A 19121-nucleotide genomic window follows, 5' to 3' on the forward strand; every position below is an offset into this window, starting at 1 on the left:
TCTGAGCTTTCTAATTTGTGGTCTTTGGTTAGTGTGTTTATTTATGTTGGTAGGGGGGACAGGGAAACCTAGAGGGAGAGAGGCAGGCAGATGACAGAAACTCTTCTATTAGGTAAAGGAGAGCCCCCTCCTCCTTTCTTTACTGCTCCTGGAGAATTTGTTAAGCAGCATGTGTCTAAAGTAAACCCTTGGGGGGGATGCAGGTACAAAGAAGGAAGTGATCCTTTTTCATTAGAAGCTCTTTTTCTGATGGAGGAACTAAATGCAGAGAAAAATCTGAGAGCTCAAAAAATAGAAAGTAAATGCATAGAAATACCTACATGCTAGGTGGTTTGGGACTGTTGGTTTTGGGGAATCTGGAAAGGGTTTCTGCTAAGGATGGGGCTTGCGTAAAACACCCTTAAGGAAGAAGAGGGCTTCTGGGTGGGAGATCCAGGAAGAGTGCCTTTTTGGGTGGGAGGGCTGGTCAGCCTGCTAGATATGTTAAGACACAGATGAACTCCATTTTTTGTTTTTTTGTTTTTTAATACTTTGTTCCAATTACATGAAAAAAACCAATTTTTAATATTCATTAAAAATTTTTGGAGTTGCAAATTCTTTCCTTTTTTCACTTTTGTCCTCATTGAGAAGGCAAGCAGGTGAACTCCATTTTTAATGTATTTGAGGTTATTGTGCTTAAAAACTTATTCCATTGAGGGCAGTAAGACAATGTTTCTCTTTTCTATTTAAATATACTTAAATTGAGGCCTCCTGGTACAGCAGCACTTTAGAAAGGAGCGAATGAAAAGAAGCAGCTGAGGAGTCAGACCCTTTTCCACCACTTTACTCATTTTTACTTACTCATTTTGCTAATGACCATGTCTTTGACTTTTTAGCTTTTAGCCCTTAAGTTCAAGGGGAGCACACCTCATCTGTTCACATATGGAGGATGCCCTTTTAAATGCCATTTGCATATTTAGCAGTAAGCAAAGTGTTTATTTCTGGAGTGCTTCTAGGACTTGGTGTCAAGGCTTTCTTGGCAACCATGCTTTAAGGGAGGTAGTGAGATGATAATCTCCCTTTTACTAATGAAATTGAGGTTAAATAACTTGCTTCTTATTCCCAAACCAGTCTATTTTGGGATTTTTCTTTCTTTGTATTATACTGGCATAACTGATAAATAGCAAAACAATATTGACTCCCTTATAGAGACTTGACTTCAGCCTCAAGATGGTGTGAACTTGGATGGGAAAAACCTATATCTTTATTTTGACTTACTGAAATTTTAGCATTTTTTCAATCATAAGTTATGTGAAACACGCACACCCTTACCATTCTAGAGGCTGGTTTTCATGGGCTTCACAGACAGCCCAAGTGCCCTGTAATAAAAACGATTAAGAATCCTGATCTATATGAACTGACAAGTTTTGGTGTACAGGATTTTTGATTTAATAGAATTTGTTACAACCAGATTAATGACTCATGCTTGCTATTGGCCACCTGCTGGGATGGAATTCCTTTTCTTATAAAGCTTGTATGGAGCAGTGGTTTATGTGACCATTGTTATAAGAAATGAAAAAACCATAACTAAAACTATTGTCTTTTCACTTTGTAGTAAGTGTGCTGTGACGTTCATCAAAAGAAGACCACTTAGAAGTATTATTAGTAGACCAAATCTTCTCTGCCCATCAGAGTCAGTGATTTTAAGGTTTTTTTAATAGCAGTGAAATATGCTTTTCTAAATATTTTCCTCCCAACAACCTTGTGAAGTAATCACTCACATATCTACAGTACGTTCAGTTTTACAAAGTCTCATCCTCTCAATACAGCTAGTAGCTGTATGGAGCATTATCCCTGGTAAGGAAGCTGACTCCTAAGGGTGACACACAGAGCTAAAGCTCCACGAGAGGGCTGTTGGGTTAACAAAGGTGAAAGGGAGCTCTTTGGCATTTGGTGACTATGCAGAGTGGAATTAATGTAATTTTGAGCTCAGGGTTTTGTTTCGTTCATAATTGAATTTCCTCTGTAGGCCTCAGAGGATCTTTGGGTTTTGTCCAGTGTTTTCATTTATGGATGAATAGCCCAGGACAGTGACATGCCTTCCCCCCTTTCCCTCACTTGGCCAGGGAGCGGTCCAAGACTAGACCTTCAGTCCACCAGTTAAAAGTTCTGACTTTCCCCCCCTCATTCCATAAGATTACATATGACATAACGCCATAAAGTGTATGGCGTTCAGTGTTTCCTGGACCCCTTGAAAATGTCTTCATGGTCACTATGACCTTAATCCAGTTGGACCTCACACTGGGAACTGCTGATGCACCTCAGCGTATGCTAATATGTGTAGTTTGTGTTTTTGAACCTGGTGTGGGACAGATCCTGCTTAAGTGTAGCTTAAAAGCCCTAACCCGGCTGAATTTCCTTCAGTGTAGTTTCTGTTGCCTACACTTCATTCTCTCCTGTGGCCATATAAGTATTTCATCATCTGAGCACACTACCTCTAGAAAATTGTTTTTGAAATTAAATTTTATTTCTTTTCAATCAAAGAAAATGTGTTCTTTTAATCTTCCTCTCCAAATGAGAATACTAGGCAGAAAAAAGACTGCCTGTTACACTCATAGTAAAGTAAAATAAATATTTGCCCAGGTAGTGTAGTGGGTATGATACAGGGCTGGGCGTCAAGAAACCTGTCCTCAGATTTTCTTGTATTACTAGTTGTGAAATCCTGATCAATTCCCTTAACCTCGTTCTGCCTCCATTTTTTTAAAGTGTAAAATGGGGATAAAATTAGCACCTACTTCCCAGAATGCAAGGATCAAATGAGATAATAATTGTAAAGTGCTTAACACAGCACTTAGTGCTGTAGAAATATCAGCTGCTGTTATTATTTACCTGGTCCAAGAAAAAAAGACTACCTAGTCCAACAGCTCTCTAAAGTCAGTCTATTAGCATTTATTAAGTGCCTACTGTGTGCTAGGCATTGCTGATGCAAAGAAAGGCAAAAATAGACCCTCACCACAATCTAATGAGGAAATAACACAAAGAATTATTTGCACACTGTATACAGGATTAACTGGGCTGTGGTTTCAGAGGGCAGGCCATAAGATTAAGGGACCTGGGAAAGGCCTCTTGTAGGTGAAGCTTAAGGAAGTCAGGATAAGGGAGGGAAGACAACCAGGGAAAATGCCTAGAGCTGAGAAATGAATTCTCTTGTACACAGAACAGCCAAGAGACCAGGGGCACTGGGTATGTGGAGAGCCTTAGTCTGGAAAGGAAGGAGATTGTGAATCTCTTTTAGAAGTCACATAGGATTGATCTCATATATTTCCTACCTATGTGAACCTAGGCAAGTCACTTAAGCCCAACTACCTAGCCTTACTGCTCTTTTGACTTAGAATCCATATCAATTCAAAGTCAGGAGGTAAGGGTTAAAAAAAAAATCAAAACTCGCGAAATAAGGTAGCGTGTTATATCTCAAGGCCTCTGGAGTTATGTTTGGTCATTGTATTGGTCAGAGTTCCTACATCTTTATCATATTATTGTCATTATATAACTCATTTTCTTGGTGCTCCTTACTTCATTCTATATCAGTTCGTACTAGTTGTCCCATGTTTCTCTAAAACCATCCTTTCTTTTCTAAGCACAATATTGTGCCATCACATTTATATAACCTCAACTTGGTTAGCCATTTCTTAACTGATGGGCCCTCCTTCAGTTTCTACTGCTTTCCCGCTGAGAAAAGTGGCCATAAATATTTTTGTACATTAATCCCTCCCTTAATTTACTTTTGCTCTTGTTCTCTCTCCCTGTTCGTGTCTTCTCTTTCTCTGTTGAGTGGAATATATTTTTGTGTTGTGGTTGGAGAGAGAGGTCTGTGTATGTGTATTCTCTCCTTTTACAATTTCAGATGGGAGTGAGGGAGGTTCAAGTGTCACCCCCCCCACCCCCACCCAAATTTCTGTTGCTACACCCTCTGGAGTTTCATGATATTGAGAGACTCAGTTTTCCAGTTTTATCCAGTATGAATTAGAAAAACAAATGGACTGTCCCCTCAAAGACCTCTAGCAAAGAAATCACTTGTGTATTATGTTTTCCAATATAGAACAGTTTACCTCATTGTTAACAAAAAATACATATAGAATGTTGAGGTTATGGCTTGAGTTTCTGTATAAACCGGAGTCACGAATGCTGGGACAACTCATTTTTTGGCCATTCTGCTTCCTTATTTTCGAATTATTTTGTTGGTATGAATAACATCCATTTTGTACTCCTTGGTTGGTAATTGGTTACATTTTCAGGAGCCTTTTTGTTTTTTGGTCATTGCCTTCTAGGTTGTGTTTGCCCTAAGGAAGAGCTGCTCTTCTCAGTTTCTTCTGATTTGTAGTAGGGTTGATTAGTCTGATATTGCTATATAACTCAACAATATATAGTTTTAGTATTTACAGTCCTTTACTGGTTATTCATATTCTATGGCTACTTATCTTTTGGAGATTGGCTGTTGGTCTTTAATATTTCCTAGATATTGAATATACATATATAGGAGATACTTGATGCCAAATTTCCCCCAGTTGTCAATTTACGTTATCCTAGTTGCATAGGTTTTGAGTTCAAAGATCTTTTAGTTTCATATAAATGAAATGAGTGTCCTTTACTTGTCTGGATGAGAATTGGTTGTCGAAGTTCTTACATGATTCTCATGTATATGTTATAAGGAAAATGAAAGTTTGCAGAGAAAAGAGGCACAAGACCTTCATTTTCCTTATAACGATTCTGAATATTAAAACTATGCGTCAATTTTCTACCTTTTGATTATAAATCAAATATCGTGTTAGATGGAGGTCTGAACCTAGTTTTTCCGAGACTAGATAGGGAACTTCACTTCACATTTGTTAACTTCAGAATGTTATTTGGGAAAGAACTATCTTTTTGTTCAGAACTTTTGGGAAAACTAGAACTCAGCTTATGTTTAAATGTTTGAAGAGATGTCAGCCTGGAAGAGGGCTTTGTCTAGTTCTATTTAGCCGCAGGGGTAACACTAGACACAGTGATTGTTTGATGCCAGGAAATAGCAAAATGTGCTTTCTTTTGTTGAAGGTTTTTAAGTGGAGCCCAAATGATCATTTCTTTGGCATATTACAGTAGAAACTTTTTCAGTTATGAATGAATGCAGAAATTAAAGGTATTATTTCATGCCCCACAATGTGCTAACTATACAGGATGCAAATAAATATATCAATCTCTCTGTTCTCTGGGAATTGACTTTCTAATTGGGAGAGATAACAAATAGTGGAAGGTTGTGTTTTAGCTTGGATGGGAAGGGAAGGTACATGGTCTTTGGGTTGTATTGCAGTGCCTGGGGGCCTGGAAGGTATAGTTGGCAGAAATAGCTCCAATATATGACTATGGCATCTTTGACATCTGACCAAGCATTGCTTGTTTCTACCACCTTCATGGCCATTGTAACATTGTTCTCATCTGCCCTTTCTGTTGGGGGAAATCTTGCCATGCTTTTTTATAGACAGTATCTAATCCTTTAATGCATTTGAGGCATATTTATTATCCTCAACCTGGTTTAGCCCATCTTTGGAGATGAGTTATTGGGATGTGGCCGCTGTGCATGCTACAGCTTCTCAGCAGGAAGTTTAGCTAAAACTTGAAGGTAGCAAAGAGATGGAGATAAAAAGGAAAGCATTCTAGGCACGGGAGGCAACCAGTGAAAATGTCCTCAGAGGGGAGCTGGAATGGCTGGTACTTTAATGGGAAGTTAGTTCTAGATGTGAAATGGAAGGTGCCAGTTGAGCATCCACAGAAATTAGTTAGCAGAAGGGAGGACAGGGCACTTCAGGAAAAGGCTAAAAGGTAAGAGACTGAAGTGAATTTTGTAGTCCATTTGGCTGTAACATAAAGTGTATTCAGGAAAATCATAAAATTGTAAAAGTATAGTAGCACTAGATTTTTGCCAGCTTTAATGCCATTTAAATTTGGCATAGGAATTATTTATATATTTTTGGCTATTTGTCCCATAAGGAAGGTTAGCCCAGTAATGAATGGCTTGGAGGGAGGAAGAAGCTAAACCACATTTGCAGTAGTTTAGGCATTTAATAATGAGGGTCTGGGATGTGACAGGGAATGAATGGAAGGAACTAAATTAGTATACTAACCACTAAGACATTTGACAATCCAGCTTCCTGCTTCCACCTTTACCCCTTGCTGTCTGGAATGCTCTCTTTCCTCATCCCCATGTCCTGGCTTCCTTCAAATCTAAGCTGATGAAGGGGGCAGCTGGGTGGCTCAGTGGATTGAGAGTCAGGCCTAGAGACGGGAGGTCCTAGGTTCAAATATGACCTCAGACACTTCCCAGCTGTGTGACCCTGGGCAAGTCACTTGACCCCCATAGCCTAGCCCTTACCACTCTTCTGCCTTGCAGCCAATACACAGTATTGTAAAAATCTTAGCTGAAGAGATTATGCAGTGAGAATCTAGAAGTTACTGATTTGCTATAAGGCATGGGCATATTCAAGAGTCAAAGTTGATGCCAGGGTTTCAAACATCTTAAACTGGGGTTAATGATGTCAGAAGGCTCATCTCATTCTATTTCCTTAGTACACATCCTGCTTATTTCTTATGCTCTTGCTGCTCTCCTCTTCTAATGTCCTCCACATACAAGTCAATCTTTTCCTTAAAGTTATCCACTGGGCTTTAGCTTCTCTTTTTTTCTTTTAATTGTTTTCTAATTAATTTTCATGATAATTTTCCTCTTTATGCCGCTGGCCAGAAAGGAACTAATATTTCAGTATATCCTTTAGAGCCTGTCACATCTATGTGGTTAGGAAGCACTTGCTGTGAATACAGAAATTCTTAAGAACACATTCTGGAGCTCTTCTGTTTTTTATGTGTTGTACAACTATGGTGATTGTTTTTTCAAAACATGAGGGTTTAGACTAGGTAACTTACTGTGTTTTCATATATCCTGTAATAGCAATGAGGCTATAACCTCAGTTGGGGACAAGGCTGATTAAAAATACTTTTACTTTTTTTTTAAATAAAAAGGAATTTATGAAAAGTATTTCAAAGTATCAACATTCTGATGGGCTTAGGGATCAGCAAAATCTCAAGGTGGGCCAACTCTCCTTTTTGTTCATTTTCTTTTTTTTTTTCCAATTACAGGTAGAAACAATTTTTAATAATTGATTTCTGATGTCTTGTGATCCATTTTCTCTCTCCCTCTCTCCAGATGGCAAATAATCTCATATAGACTACACTAGTGCTGCCATGTAACACATATTTCCATGTTCTTCATTTTTTTGAGAGATCTATATCACACACAAGGAAAAATCTCAAGATAAAAATAAAGTGAAATATGGTATGGAAATAAAGTGAAAAATGGTATGTTTTAATATGCATTCAGATTCCTTCTGACAGTTCCTTCTAAGGCTGTGGATAGCATTTTTCATTGTGAGTCCTTTGGGGTTTGTCTTGTATTCTTGCATAATTGTTTGGGTCTTCATAGTTGATCATTGTATAATATTTCTGCTACTGAATACAATGTTCTTCTGATTCTGCTCATTTGTCTTTGCATCAATTCATATAAGTCTTTCCAGGTTTTTTGGGAATCATCCTTTTTCATCATTTCTTATGGCATAATAGTATTCCATAATATCTATGTACCACAACTTGTTCAGCCATTCTCCAATTGATGGACATTCGTTCAATTTCAAATTCTTAGGCATTACAAAAAGAGCTGCTATCAATATCAATGTGTCCTTTTCCTTTTTCTTTGATGTCTTTGGGATATAGACCTAGTAGTGGTATTGCCGGATCAAACTTTCGGTGTGATTCCATATTGCTGTCCTGAATGGCTGATTTAGTTCACAGTTCCAGCTTCAGTGTGTTAGTATCCCAATTACTTCACATCCCCTCCAGCATTTATCATAATCTTTTTTGGTCATGTTAGCTAATCTTATAGGTATGAGGTAGTATTTTAAAGGGGGTTTAATTTGCATTTCTCTAATCAATAGTGATTTGGAGCATTTTTTCATATGACTATGAATAGTTTTAATTTCTTCTGATAACTGCCTTTCATATCCCATGACCATTTGTCAATTAGGGAAAATACTTTTTATTTTAACATTTCCATGTAGAGAGATTCCTCACTTTGTAGATGCCTCACAATTGATGAACTTTTTAAACCCCAAATCTGTGAAGTTTTAAAGACATAATGAACAGTAAACAAAAGGTAAAATTTTGATAATGTTAAATGAAATATATGAAGAAAAATGTCACTTGTTTTGCACTTTGAATGAAAATTGAAGTACCAAAAATAGTTTGGAACTTGTGAAATGTCAGTTGTTTTTTTTTTTTTCAGTTTTGGACAATTCTGAACCTAAATCATTTAGGAGGCACAGGAATTAACTGTAGATGATCATTGAAAGAGAAGATGAAAATAATTAGAAAATAGTATATATAGGTACTTTATAAGGAATAAGTCTTAAAGTTTAAATCTGGGAAAAATTTAGTGTCTAACCCTAATATTATTCAATGCACATTGCATTCCTTCTATGATGAGAAATTTAAAAATTTGGAAGATTTAATGACCTCCATCACGTCAATTAAGTAGATTGTATGGCCTGGTACCTTCTCTATCAATCGAAGGGAACGAGTCTTTCAGGAGTAGCATTTTTGCTTTAGTGATGTTTCTTGCATATAGAATATCAGCAGCCATTTAGACCCACTCATATCTGAAAAAGAATTCCCTCAGTAAAATGCCCAGTCATCTAGTCTTTGCATGAATTACCCTAGTTGTTGGGAGGGGTTTTCTTTTATCTAGGCAAACCGTACCTCCTTACTGCTTCTAACCAGTTGCTTACTCTAATTGTGCATTTCAGAGGCCAAGTGGCATGGATTTAATTCTTTCTTCCACTTGACAAGCCTTTTGATATCTGAGGGCTGCTAGCATGTCCTCCCTTCCTCTTCTGTTTTAGAGCATAAACTTATGGCCAATTCCTTCCACTATTCTCCTCATTGTGTTTTTCACAGATTTGGTGACTTAATGGAAATGTCCCAGGGCCAAACCCAGGCTAACTGGAGCACTTGCACTAGACCTCTTCCTAACAAATGGTCTATCTGCCAGTTGTATACAGGCTCCCATGATGATAGTTCTGATCCCAGTGGCCAGACTTTGTTACCAATAATGAGAATTGTGCCATACTCCTCAGAGGTTTATTCATTTCTCTCAGTTGGTGTGCACTGTTTGGTTGCAGGGAGAAAAAACCCTTAAAGTTCCCTGAACACTTCTTTTCTTAGATGCCCTCGCACTTTTAAAGGACGATATAGCCCCTTGTATTAGCTCTTTGTAATTGAGCCAACTACCCATGTTTGGTAAGTATTTGAATTACTGGATAACAAACGAGCTTTTCAGATGACACTCAATTGGGAGGAATGACTGGCTTGCTGAATGACAGTGTCTTAATTCAAAGAGAAATCGACAGGCTCAAGCTTTGGGCTAACTAAAAACAAAACAAAACAGAAATGTAATAGGAATTAATGTAAGGTCTTCTGCTTGGCTTCCCAAATAAGCTTTACTAGTACAAGAAGGGGGCGGCGGCATTAGAAAAACATCTGGAGGGCTGAGTGACTGATCAGGTCAATCTTCACCCGCCACGTGTTAATGTAGTCATGACAGCTAAAGCATTGTTACGTTGCTTTGAGCAGCATGGTATCTAGGGGTAGGAATACTGCTGTTCCCTGCCCTGGTCAGTTCTAGGGGCCATATTTTAGGGGACAGCATTGATAAGCTGGAGCGAATCCAAGAAGAACAACCAGGATGATTAAGGAATTTAGGCTATTTAGCCTGGAGAAGAAGGATTGGGGAGAGAAGAGGAAGGGTGGGCTTGGATTTGGTAGCTGTCTTCAAGTCTAGGCATCTATGGAAGATGGAGACTAGAGTTGGCCTAGCTGGGTAGAAACAATTAGGAGCAGCAATGAATAAAATTTAGTGTTCAAACAATGACTTTAACAAGTTCCTACTATAATAGGTACTGGGGATACAAATACAAAGAAGAGAACAATCCCTATTTAAAATACATTCTGTTGGGAGACACAAGTACATCGATAAGTGTATACGGAATAAAGAGAATAAATCCAAAATTGTTAAAGAGAAGGTCATTTGAGAGAGAAGGCACCAACAAATGAAGCAGATCATGTTGACAGAGATGAGGTGAGCTCCAGGTATGTGAGACTGCTTGTACAAGGGTCCAGAGGCTGGAGACTTAAACATCAGAACGTTTGAACAAGAGAGAAAGCCAGTTTGGATTGCACGGAGAGAGAGGGAGGGATAGGAATGACCAGTGAGCCTGCAAAGAGAGGTTGGGAACTCGGGGTAGGGCTTTAAAAGCTAAACTGAGGAGTTTATATTTGAGTCTAGAAGCGATTAGAGATCCGAAGAGGTGACTTGGAATATCCTCACATGGTCAGTCAGCCCTGGGCTTACTTTGGTAGCAAAGTGTAGGCAGGATTGGAGGCTATTGGAATAATCTAGACTAAAGGGGATGACCACTTGAACCGAAGTGTTAGGGGTAGAATGTGAGATGAGGAGGTAGAAATGGCAAGATTTGGTATTTTCTCTTTGAGAGGATGAGATGGCCAGGATAACTCCAAAATTGTGGCCCTGGGAGGCTGGTGATTGGTCAGGCTTTAAGCATTTATTGGAGTCTGAGTGAAAAGTAAAAGACAATTGCTGCTCTCAAGGAGCTCATAGCTGAATGGGAGAGACAAGACTCAAAAACTATGGGCAAACAAGCCTATGTACTGGATAAATTGTTGATGATCAATGCATTTACAAAATCATAAGCCTTCATGCTCTTATGATTGAGTTTGGCCATCTTCATGTGTTCCCAAGTCCCTCAGTATTGTCACCATGACCATTTCCTTTTAGGTAAATTAATAAAAAAAAAGAAACCCTATCATTAACAAGCTATTGGGGGGGATTATGTATATTTTAATTTTTTAAAATATATAAGTCTGGCTAATGCTCTTAGATCTTCATTGTAGTGTATATGATTAACCCTAGTCTCTGTGTCTCTATTTCTCTCTTCTTTCCTCCCCTCCCCCCCCCCCCCCCCCCCCCAAATCTTGATTGTGCTTATGTAGCTCATCTGCTTTTTGGATTATTCATAGCAAATGCCTAATCTCTAATAGCTTCCCTTAATAAACCCGATTTTCTTACTCTTCAAATTTATTTATAGACTCTCTAAATGTTGATTGAAATGTTAGTACAAATAAAATGTAATCAGAAAGGGATATGGATGTGTGTATGCAGGATTATTTTTTTAAACATTTTTACTTATATGTCTTTAAAAAAAAATCACCATAATTTCCCCCATTCTCCCTCTCCCTTGCCTCATCAGAGAGCCATTCCATTTAACAAGTAATATTTTTTTAAAGACAAAAAGGGAAAACCTATCAATACATAGAAGTTTTTAAAAATATGTACATGATCAACACCTCCTAGCCCTGTGTGTAAAGGCTGTTTGTTCCTTTGAGCCTTGCTTATTCTTTGTGATTTCGTAACGTGTGTGTGTGTGTTTGTGTGTGTGTGTGTTTTTGATGGTTCTTTCCATTTAAATGTGTGTTACTGTGTATATTGTTTTTATCACCCTCTGTATCAGCTCATGTAGATCTATTTAGGCTTCTCTGCATTCATCACATTCATTTTTTATACTAGAGTAATATTACAATACCTTCCAAGAGCTACATTATATTTAATTATTCCTTAATCAGTGAATATCTACTTTGTTTCCAGTTCTTTGCTAACAAAAAAGTGCTGTGAATTTCCAAACATTTTGTTAGAGGTGGGAACTTCTTGGCATTGGCCTTGTTGGAATATAAGCTTAGTATTGGAATCTCAAGGTCAATGGATATGGACATTTTAGTTACTTTTATTTGAATAATTCCATAGTTTAAAAACGTCGAATTTATCTGTGAAGCCAACTCCTCCTGGTGCAGAGATGTTGAAGAGATGATTTATGCTTGGGCTGTTCTATAACTCACCAGAAACTAGTTTACGTTTCTTTTAGAGTAGATGTCTCTGAAAGGAATGTTGGATCCCAAGAGTTGAAAAGATGGTTGCTACAAATCCTGCGTGGGATTTTGTTGAAGTTTCAATGTTTTTTCTTTTTACCCTTTTGCTGAAGTCTTTCATCATTTGCCTTTCACTTTCTTTTACACTGTTTACTTTACCTGATTTTCTGTTCTCTAACCTTTCTCCTCCAATGGCTCCTTATTTCTTTATTTTGTCCTGTCATCTCCTGTCTCTGGGCGCTTGCATACATTGCATCTCATTTCTGAGGAAAACCTGTTTTTTTCCTATCATGTAAGTCAGTTAAGAAATGAAACTGACTTTATATGTTTTTAGTTTTAAGAAAACTTAGCATATAAAACCTATAATTATATGAGGAAGCCCAGTTTTGGACCTAATCTTGGGCCAAACTCCAAGTCTTCAGTGTAAATGAGTGTTTGAGGAATTGGGGTAATTGTAACTGAGAAACCGACAAGTCTCTAGCTTCTTCTGAAGACCAAATAAGAGAGTGTTTATCAAGTACTCTAAGTTAGACACTACATAACTAAGTGTGGTTATAAACACCTCCTTCAATAAGCTGATGAACTAACAGGTTAGTATTAAATGCCTCTACAATCCATTTTTATGCTAATGCAATGTGGGTCTAGTAGAAACAACTCACCTGTATGTGAATCTAGCTGTGAGATCATGAGTAAGGCTTTTCATCTTTTCCCCCTCTTTAAAAATGTCTTATTGATGCTATGCTCCCTCCTTTTTTTCACTGGTGTCACTTTCTAATAAAGATTCCCACTCCCCCAATAAGAATTCTTCCTTGTCAAGTACAATAGATCCAGCACATCGACTATGACTGAATGTGTGTATTCCTTTTTTCAGTTAAGAAAGATCTATACAATGACTGTATCTGAATGTACATTTTTTGGCATCTCCTGAAAAACTTGGGGGAGAAGAACTGTATTTATTTTATTCCCTTTTTTTCAGCACGGTTTTTTGATACTAGCCTTTTGCCATAATTTGTTCAGCTATTTCTCAATTGTTGAGTGTTCTCTTTCCATTTCCTTGCTATTCTGTACATCATTGCTGCTGTGTCTGCTTTCATATACATGGGTGAGACTTTTCCCCGTCTCTCTGACCTGCTTGAGTTAAATGCCAAGTGATGGTGGCATTTGATTTAGTAACATTTTCAAAAGTATAAATTCTGATTGTTTTCTAGGGTGACTGTACCAGTTAATAGCACCAGCAGAGTGCATTTTCACATCTCTCTTTTTGTAGCCCTATACATATTTAGCATTTTAATCTTTCTGTCATCTTTGCCTGTCTATTGACAAAGTTGTTTTAACTCATTTATTAATGATTTTAATGGCTCTTTCATATGCTTGATGGTAGCTTGTGTTCCTTCTTTTGAAACTTGCCTGTTTATAGACTTTGTTTACTTATTTCTTGGGAAATTGCTCTAAGCTATTTAATCTTGCTGAAAATTGGTGCTTTTATCTGTAAAATGATCCCTGGATCATAGATTTAGATTGCTAAAGGAAGTTGGGGGGCATCTAGTTCAGTCCTTTCGTTTTCTAAACAAGGAACCTGGAAAATCCTGAACACACAAAAATGACTATCATTTTTGAGAATTAATTTAAGTTTTTCAGTGAACAATAGTATTCCCTCCCATGCATATACAACAACTTGTTCAACCATTCCTCAAATGTTGGGCACTCCTCTTTTCCGTTGCTAAAAGAACTATCCCAAATATTTTGGTACATACTGTTCTCCTCTTTCTTCGATCTTTCCATGAGACCCCTGACTTTAAATCCAGTTCTCTTTCTCTTGTAGCAGTTTTTCTTCTTATAATAATCTTGTGTCAGGATGATCTGGTTGTGGTGAGACTCACATGTGATAATGGACTCTGAAGCACTAAGCCTCAGTAGTAGCTGTCCCAGAGAGTCTACCCAAACCCTTTTCTGTCATTTAATAGCAGCTAGCTGCCTTTCAGAGTAAAGTGCCTTGTGGGCCAGGGCTTATGATCCTATTTTATTCTGAAGATGGAGAGTAAGCCATATTTTCATTTGGAATTGACCATATTTAATGTTGAAAGGCTGTCCAATACAAAGAAAATTGAAGAGCATGAAGTGGGACTCTAGATAATTCCCTTTTCCAAGTTCAAGAACATCTCTAGCAACACTTGGCAGACACATCTTATAAATGGCAGGGGAAGTATTCCTAGAAAGCAGATTCCTAAAGGAGTGTTTTGATTATAATAAAATACTACATTTATCTGTTGAGTTGGGAATCCCAGATTTTCAGAAATTCATGTAAATGAGAAGTGTTGAAATATACTTTGGGCAAAGAAAAAACCCCTCAGTATTCTGGTATTAGAAGTGGATGGATTAGTTGGTGTCTTCCCTGCACCTTTCTGTTGCTTTCCTGGATTCATTTTTCTTCTCCTTTGTCTTCCTTTCCACACTACTCAACACAAATGTATTCCATGTCTATGGGGACCCCTTTCTGTGTTATTTCCTTTACTCAAATTAGGTTTTTTACAATTTTCTTCCTTGTTCCTTTTACTCACATGATCTGCATCTCTATTATTTCTTCTCCAATTTCTCCCTCACAAGCCTTTTCTCCTTGGCTTTTGTTTCTATGATCCTTATTAGTATATCATTTTTTCCATTACTCCTGCCTGGCAGAGGATTCATAGTATCCACAGGGATCTCCAAGAGGCCTTAGTGAGCATCTAGTTCATCATTACAGATGAAGAAATTAAAGCTTCTTATAGTGATGAAGTAACTTATCTGAAGGCAGCTAGGTGGTGCACTGGATAGAGTGCTAGACGTGGAGTGAGGAAGATGCATCTTTCTGGGTTCAAACCTGGTATCAGACACTTAGCTGTACAAGTTTCTTAACCCTGTTTGCCTCAGCTTCCTCATCTGTAAAATGACCTGGAGGAGGAAATGGCAGACCACTCTAGTATCTTTGCCAAGAAAATCCCAAATGGAGTCACAGAGTAAGACATGACTGAGACAATTGAACGACAAACAATCCAAAGCCAAGCAGCTAGTGCAGTCAGGATACTCATCCAGGTCCTCTGACTCCAAAACCAGTGGGGTTTTTTCCCCTCTCATTAAATAATGTGATGATCTTCACAGTTATATTGGGAATCCATCATTTGTACCCAGGTTTGACCCTGGCCTTAGGCAGAGTAAGCAGTTGTTTTTGGAAGCAGATAGGCGGAGCCAGGGTCAGAAAGATCAAGTTCAAAAGTCACCTTCAGACACTTATTAGCTGTGTGATCCTGGGTAAGTCACCTAGCTCTGCCTCAGTTTCCCCATCATTTTATAAAATGGGGGTAATAATAGCACCTTCCTACCTAGGTTTTGATGAAGATCAGTGAGATAATTTTTATAAATCTGCTTTGGAGACCCTAAAGTGCTATATTTATGCTGCTTTTATTGTTTGGGATTTGAGTGGCACAGAAAAGACCTTTTTCCTCCTATCTATAAACTTGTCTCCTGTACTTAGATGCTCATTGTCATCATTTATTCTGTTCTTTCCAGAAGGTTCAAAAGTTAAAATGGAAATACTTGATCTGAGAGTACACAAATATTTTATTAAGTACCTCCTTTGTGTCAGGCACTGTGCTAGATCCATTAGTGTTTCTCTTTGTTATAGTTTAGGGAAAAAAAGGATTTTTGAAGGAAAAAATAGGAAGGAAGCATAGGGAGTTGACTGAGACTCCAAAAAGCTCTTAGGGTTCAGGTGGGAACAAGGATCTCTTTCTGGACAGAGTGGTAGGAGAGAACTGAACAAAGTTGGTGTGTTTGCCTATTATCCCAGAATGATCCCTAGTTAAAAATTACCTTCAGGAATTTAATTTTTGACATTTAGTTTGTTAAGATCTGCAGTCATTTGGTTGTTGTCTGCTTGGGATTGCTATCTGGCCTTGAGAATCCTGGCCACATCCTACTTTTCCTCATGCTATAGCCTGACTGGTCTTGCTGCTGCTCTTCCACGACATTGCATCTTGGCTTCCCTTTCAGGCTCCCTGTTTTCCATGTCTGGAATGGACTTGCTTCTTTCTCACTTTGGCCTCACAATTACTTGTTTCCTTACAGCTCAGCCAAAGCCATCACCTCTACACAAGGCTGTAGTGATCCTGAACTTCTCTCTCCTCTCTTCCCATTCTCTTCGCTTGAGTCTGTGCATGCTTCTATTTGCATGTGTGACTCGGGGCAAGGACCATCATTTTTGCTTAGATCTGCTAGAATTGCTTTTTGAGTGACTTATATATACCAGGAGAAATTGCATGAAAGGAACTAGAATTTTGGACTTGTATCAACTTGTTTTTTTCAGCAGGTTGAAGCTGGTTGAATGTTTTTGCTGTTTTTCTCTCATCAATGCAGACATGGCTGTCTCTTTTATGGGGTTTTGCTTTACTGACCAGCAACATGGTTATCATGCTTAAAGCTGAATTGAACAGGACCCTAACTTGAGGCAGCAATTTGGTCAGTAAACTGTGCCTATGGTTAGGCTTTTTCTTTTTTTTTTTTAAAGTTGTGAAGTGTTGATTAAACAATCTTTCAGATTTCTGTGACATATATCCAAGTAAATAATAAGAAACTCAAAAGAATTTTCCTTACTGTGAGCAGCATCATTTAAGTTAAAAAAGGAGGTCCTCATTCTTATGCTTAAAGAAATAGTTGAAGTAAGTTCTTATCAGAATTTGTATAGGGAAAATGTCTTCATGTTAGTATGAAAGACTGAAATAATTTGAGAAAGAAAAGTTCTTTGTAAACCTCTGAGAGGTATTGCTGGCATCACCAACAGGAATATTGATTTAAAGTAATTTCTGGTTTTGCTGTTTACTAGCAGACCTTGTGTGACCTTGGTTAAGTCACTCACCCCCTTCAAGCTTCAGTTTGCTCATTTTTAAAATGAGGGCATTAGATTTACTCAATAGGATCCTGTTCAGCTTTAACTCTTGGTCAATCTGGTCCTGTCTCAAAGGTTCCTTTCATTTGACTTTTCTCTAGTTTATTTCTTCTTTTCTTCTGAAAGACTGTTTGCCTGGCTGCATTAATTACTGGATAAAGGGATTTGATAATTTAGCTTCCACTTGTCTTCCACCCCCTTCTCCCTCCATGTAATAAAAAGTTTTTCTCTTCATTTATCATGTGGGACAAAGAAGACTTAATAAATTAAGTCTGAGTTAGTGGATCCTAGATAAGAATCATCACATATAAATGTATGAGAAACTCGTCATCCCAATACCCAAGACTTTGTGTCTGCCTGGATGCAGGTGTGTTATGTGCATGTGCACACAAATGCAATGTATAAACTTAGGTGCTCTTTATTTGTGTTTTATCCTCTTGAAAATTACACAGAAAATCTAGAATTAAGGGTGTAGACAATGACTTTTTCATTGTAGTGAATTTCAAATTAGCTAATGTCTCTCCCTCTGACTTTTTGTAATGAGTCAGTTACAGTATAGGAAGTTAAGCTTTTACCCATGGTTGCAGGGCGGTGTGGGATTTATGAGAAATCTTTCACTTTTTGATGTTTTAGAATCTGGTTTATATATTCCGACTGTTAACTTTTTCGTGATCAAAGAGCAATGATTTGAGCTTCATCTCTTTTGAGTTGCAACTGAAATAAAAGTATTAATTTCACAGATGAGGGGGGAAAGCTTTGTAGAACCAGGAAACAGACATTTACATTTAGTGGATTAGTCAACATAATTTGATTGCTCCTTAAGCCATTAACACTTTCATCTTCATCTCTGTTTTCTCTTTTGACTTTAAAGGTATTTGCATTTTGGGGGGAGAAATGGTGTAAATTTGCATAACCATTATTTGGTTTGAGGTGTAATTTCTTTCTCAGGAAACATCACTGCTGATGCCATAATTCTCTAATGGAAACAGCTTTACTTTAAGTGTTAAATATTTAAGATCAATAAATTTCCCCTCCTAAGTTATAGAAATAGTTTTCATCCTGTGGTGTAAAATGTATCAAAAAATTTTAAACAAATTTAGATACTAAACACAAAGGTCCTCAGGGCTGCTTTTAGTTGAACCAACTGGGGTCCATCCATTGATTTTGTTTTCAGTTCTCCCCCATTACTTTCTTCAGTAGCTTCTATTCTCATCTAGGTGTCTAATGCTGCAATAATTTTACAGAGACTTTTGTAAAGCAAGAGTGAGTATTTTGGGGAGAACTGGAGGAAAGTCTCCATTATGTTGGGTAGATTCCCTAGGGAAGGCTATGAGTTAGAGTCACCAAGACTTGGGGATGGGGGTCGACCTCAGTAGATTGTGATTTGTCTCTTTGCAGGGGTTGCCCACATTCATTACTCCCATGCCCATTGAATAATGGTGCATACCTAAGCATGTTGTAATTATGAATGCTATGGCCTTGGTCTGTGGTGTTGGCATTTTGTTTAGATTTCTCATAATAAGCAAAAGAGGGAAACTTTCCTCTAGCAACTGCATTAATGTATGTCAATAGTTGCAGTAACTTTCTGTGGCGATCAGGTATCAGGGCTTAAAGAGAGAGAGAAAGAGAGAGAGAGAGAGAGAGAGAGAGTGCATGCAGGTGCACATGCACATTCACACACGCATTCACTCTTTCAGTAATTATTGCTATTTGTCCACTTGGTTTAGTAGCCATTCAGTCTTATTCTTATATGGATATTAGTAAAATGGAATGAAATCCATCATACTGCTGCTGTGTATGTATATGTGTTTTCCCTTCCCTTTGGTCCTAGTCATTCTATGTCTCCTTCCCCACCCCCACCCCCCACCCCCCCCTTATCTATGCTAGTGCTCTGAATGTAGGTTGTACTCTTCAGGGCATCTTCAGTACTTTTGTCTAATGAAAGTGTTGACTACTGTATTTTTTTAACCTTTCTGAATTCGTTCAAAGCATTTATTATTTTTAATTTGCAGCAGCTCTTGCCAGGTAAAAAGTTTTGGGAAACAGATGATTCCAGCAAAGATGGACCAAAAGGAATATTCCTGGGTGATCAATGGCGGGACAGTGCCTGGGGAACATCAGGTAATCTAGACTGAGCACCTGCACTGTA

General features: G+C 38.0%; 1 protein-coding gene across 24 annotated transcripts in view; it reads left to right on the forward strand.

Moving 5' to 3' along the window:
* PUM1 (pumilio RNA binding family member 1) overlaps positions 1-19121 on the forward strand; it is a 162238-nt gene that overhangs the window by 57010 nt on the left and 86107 nt on the right. For 13 of the 24 annotated variants that reach the window (XM_056795362.1, XM_056795364.1, XM_056795369.1 and 10 more), the window contains exon 4: positions 18985-19093. The exons of 8 other annotated variants lie outside the window; for them this stretch is intronic. In XM_056795362.1, coding sequence (XP_056651340.1) covers positions 18985-19093 — 109 coding nt within the window. The remainder of the gene's footprint in view (positions 1-18984; positions 19094-19121) is intronic. 3 more of the 24 variants (XM_056795367.1, XM_056795363.1, XM_056795378.1) reach the window with 1 other exon arrangement.

This window comes from Monodelphis domestica, chromosome 4 (assembly GCF_027887165.1).
Source record: "Monodelphis domestica isolate mMonDom1 chromosome 4, mMonDom1.pri, whole genome shotgun sequence".
In the NCBI taxonomy this organism is placed as follows: domain Eukaryota; kingdom Metazoa; phylum Chordata; class Mammalia; order Didelphimorphia; family Didelphidae; genus Monodelphis; species Monodelphis domestica.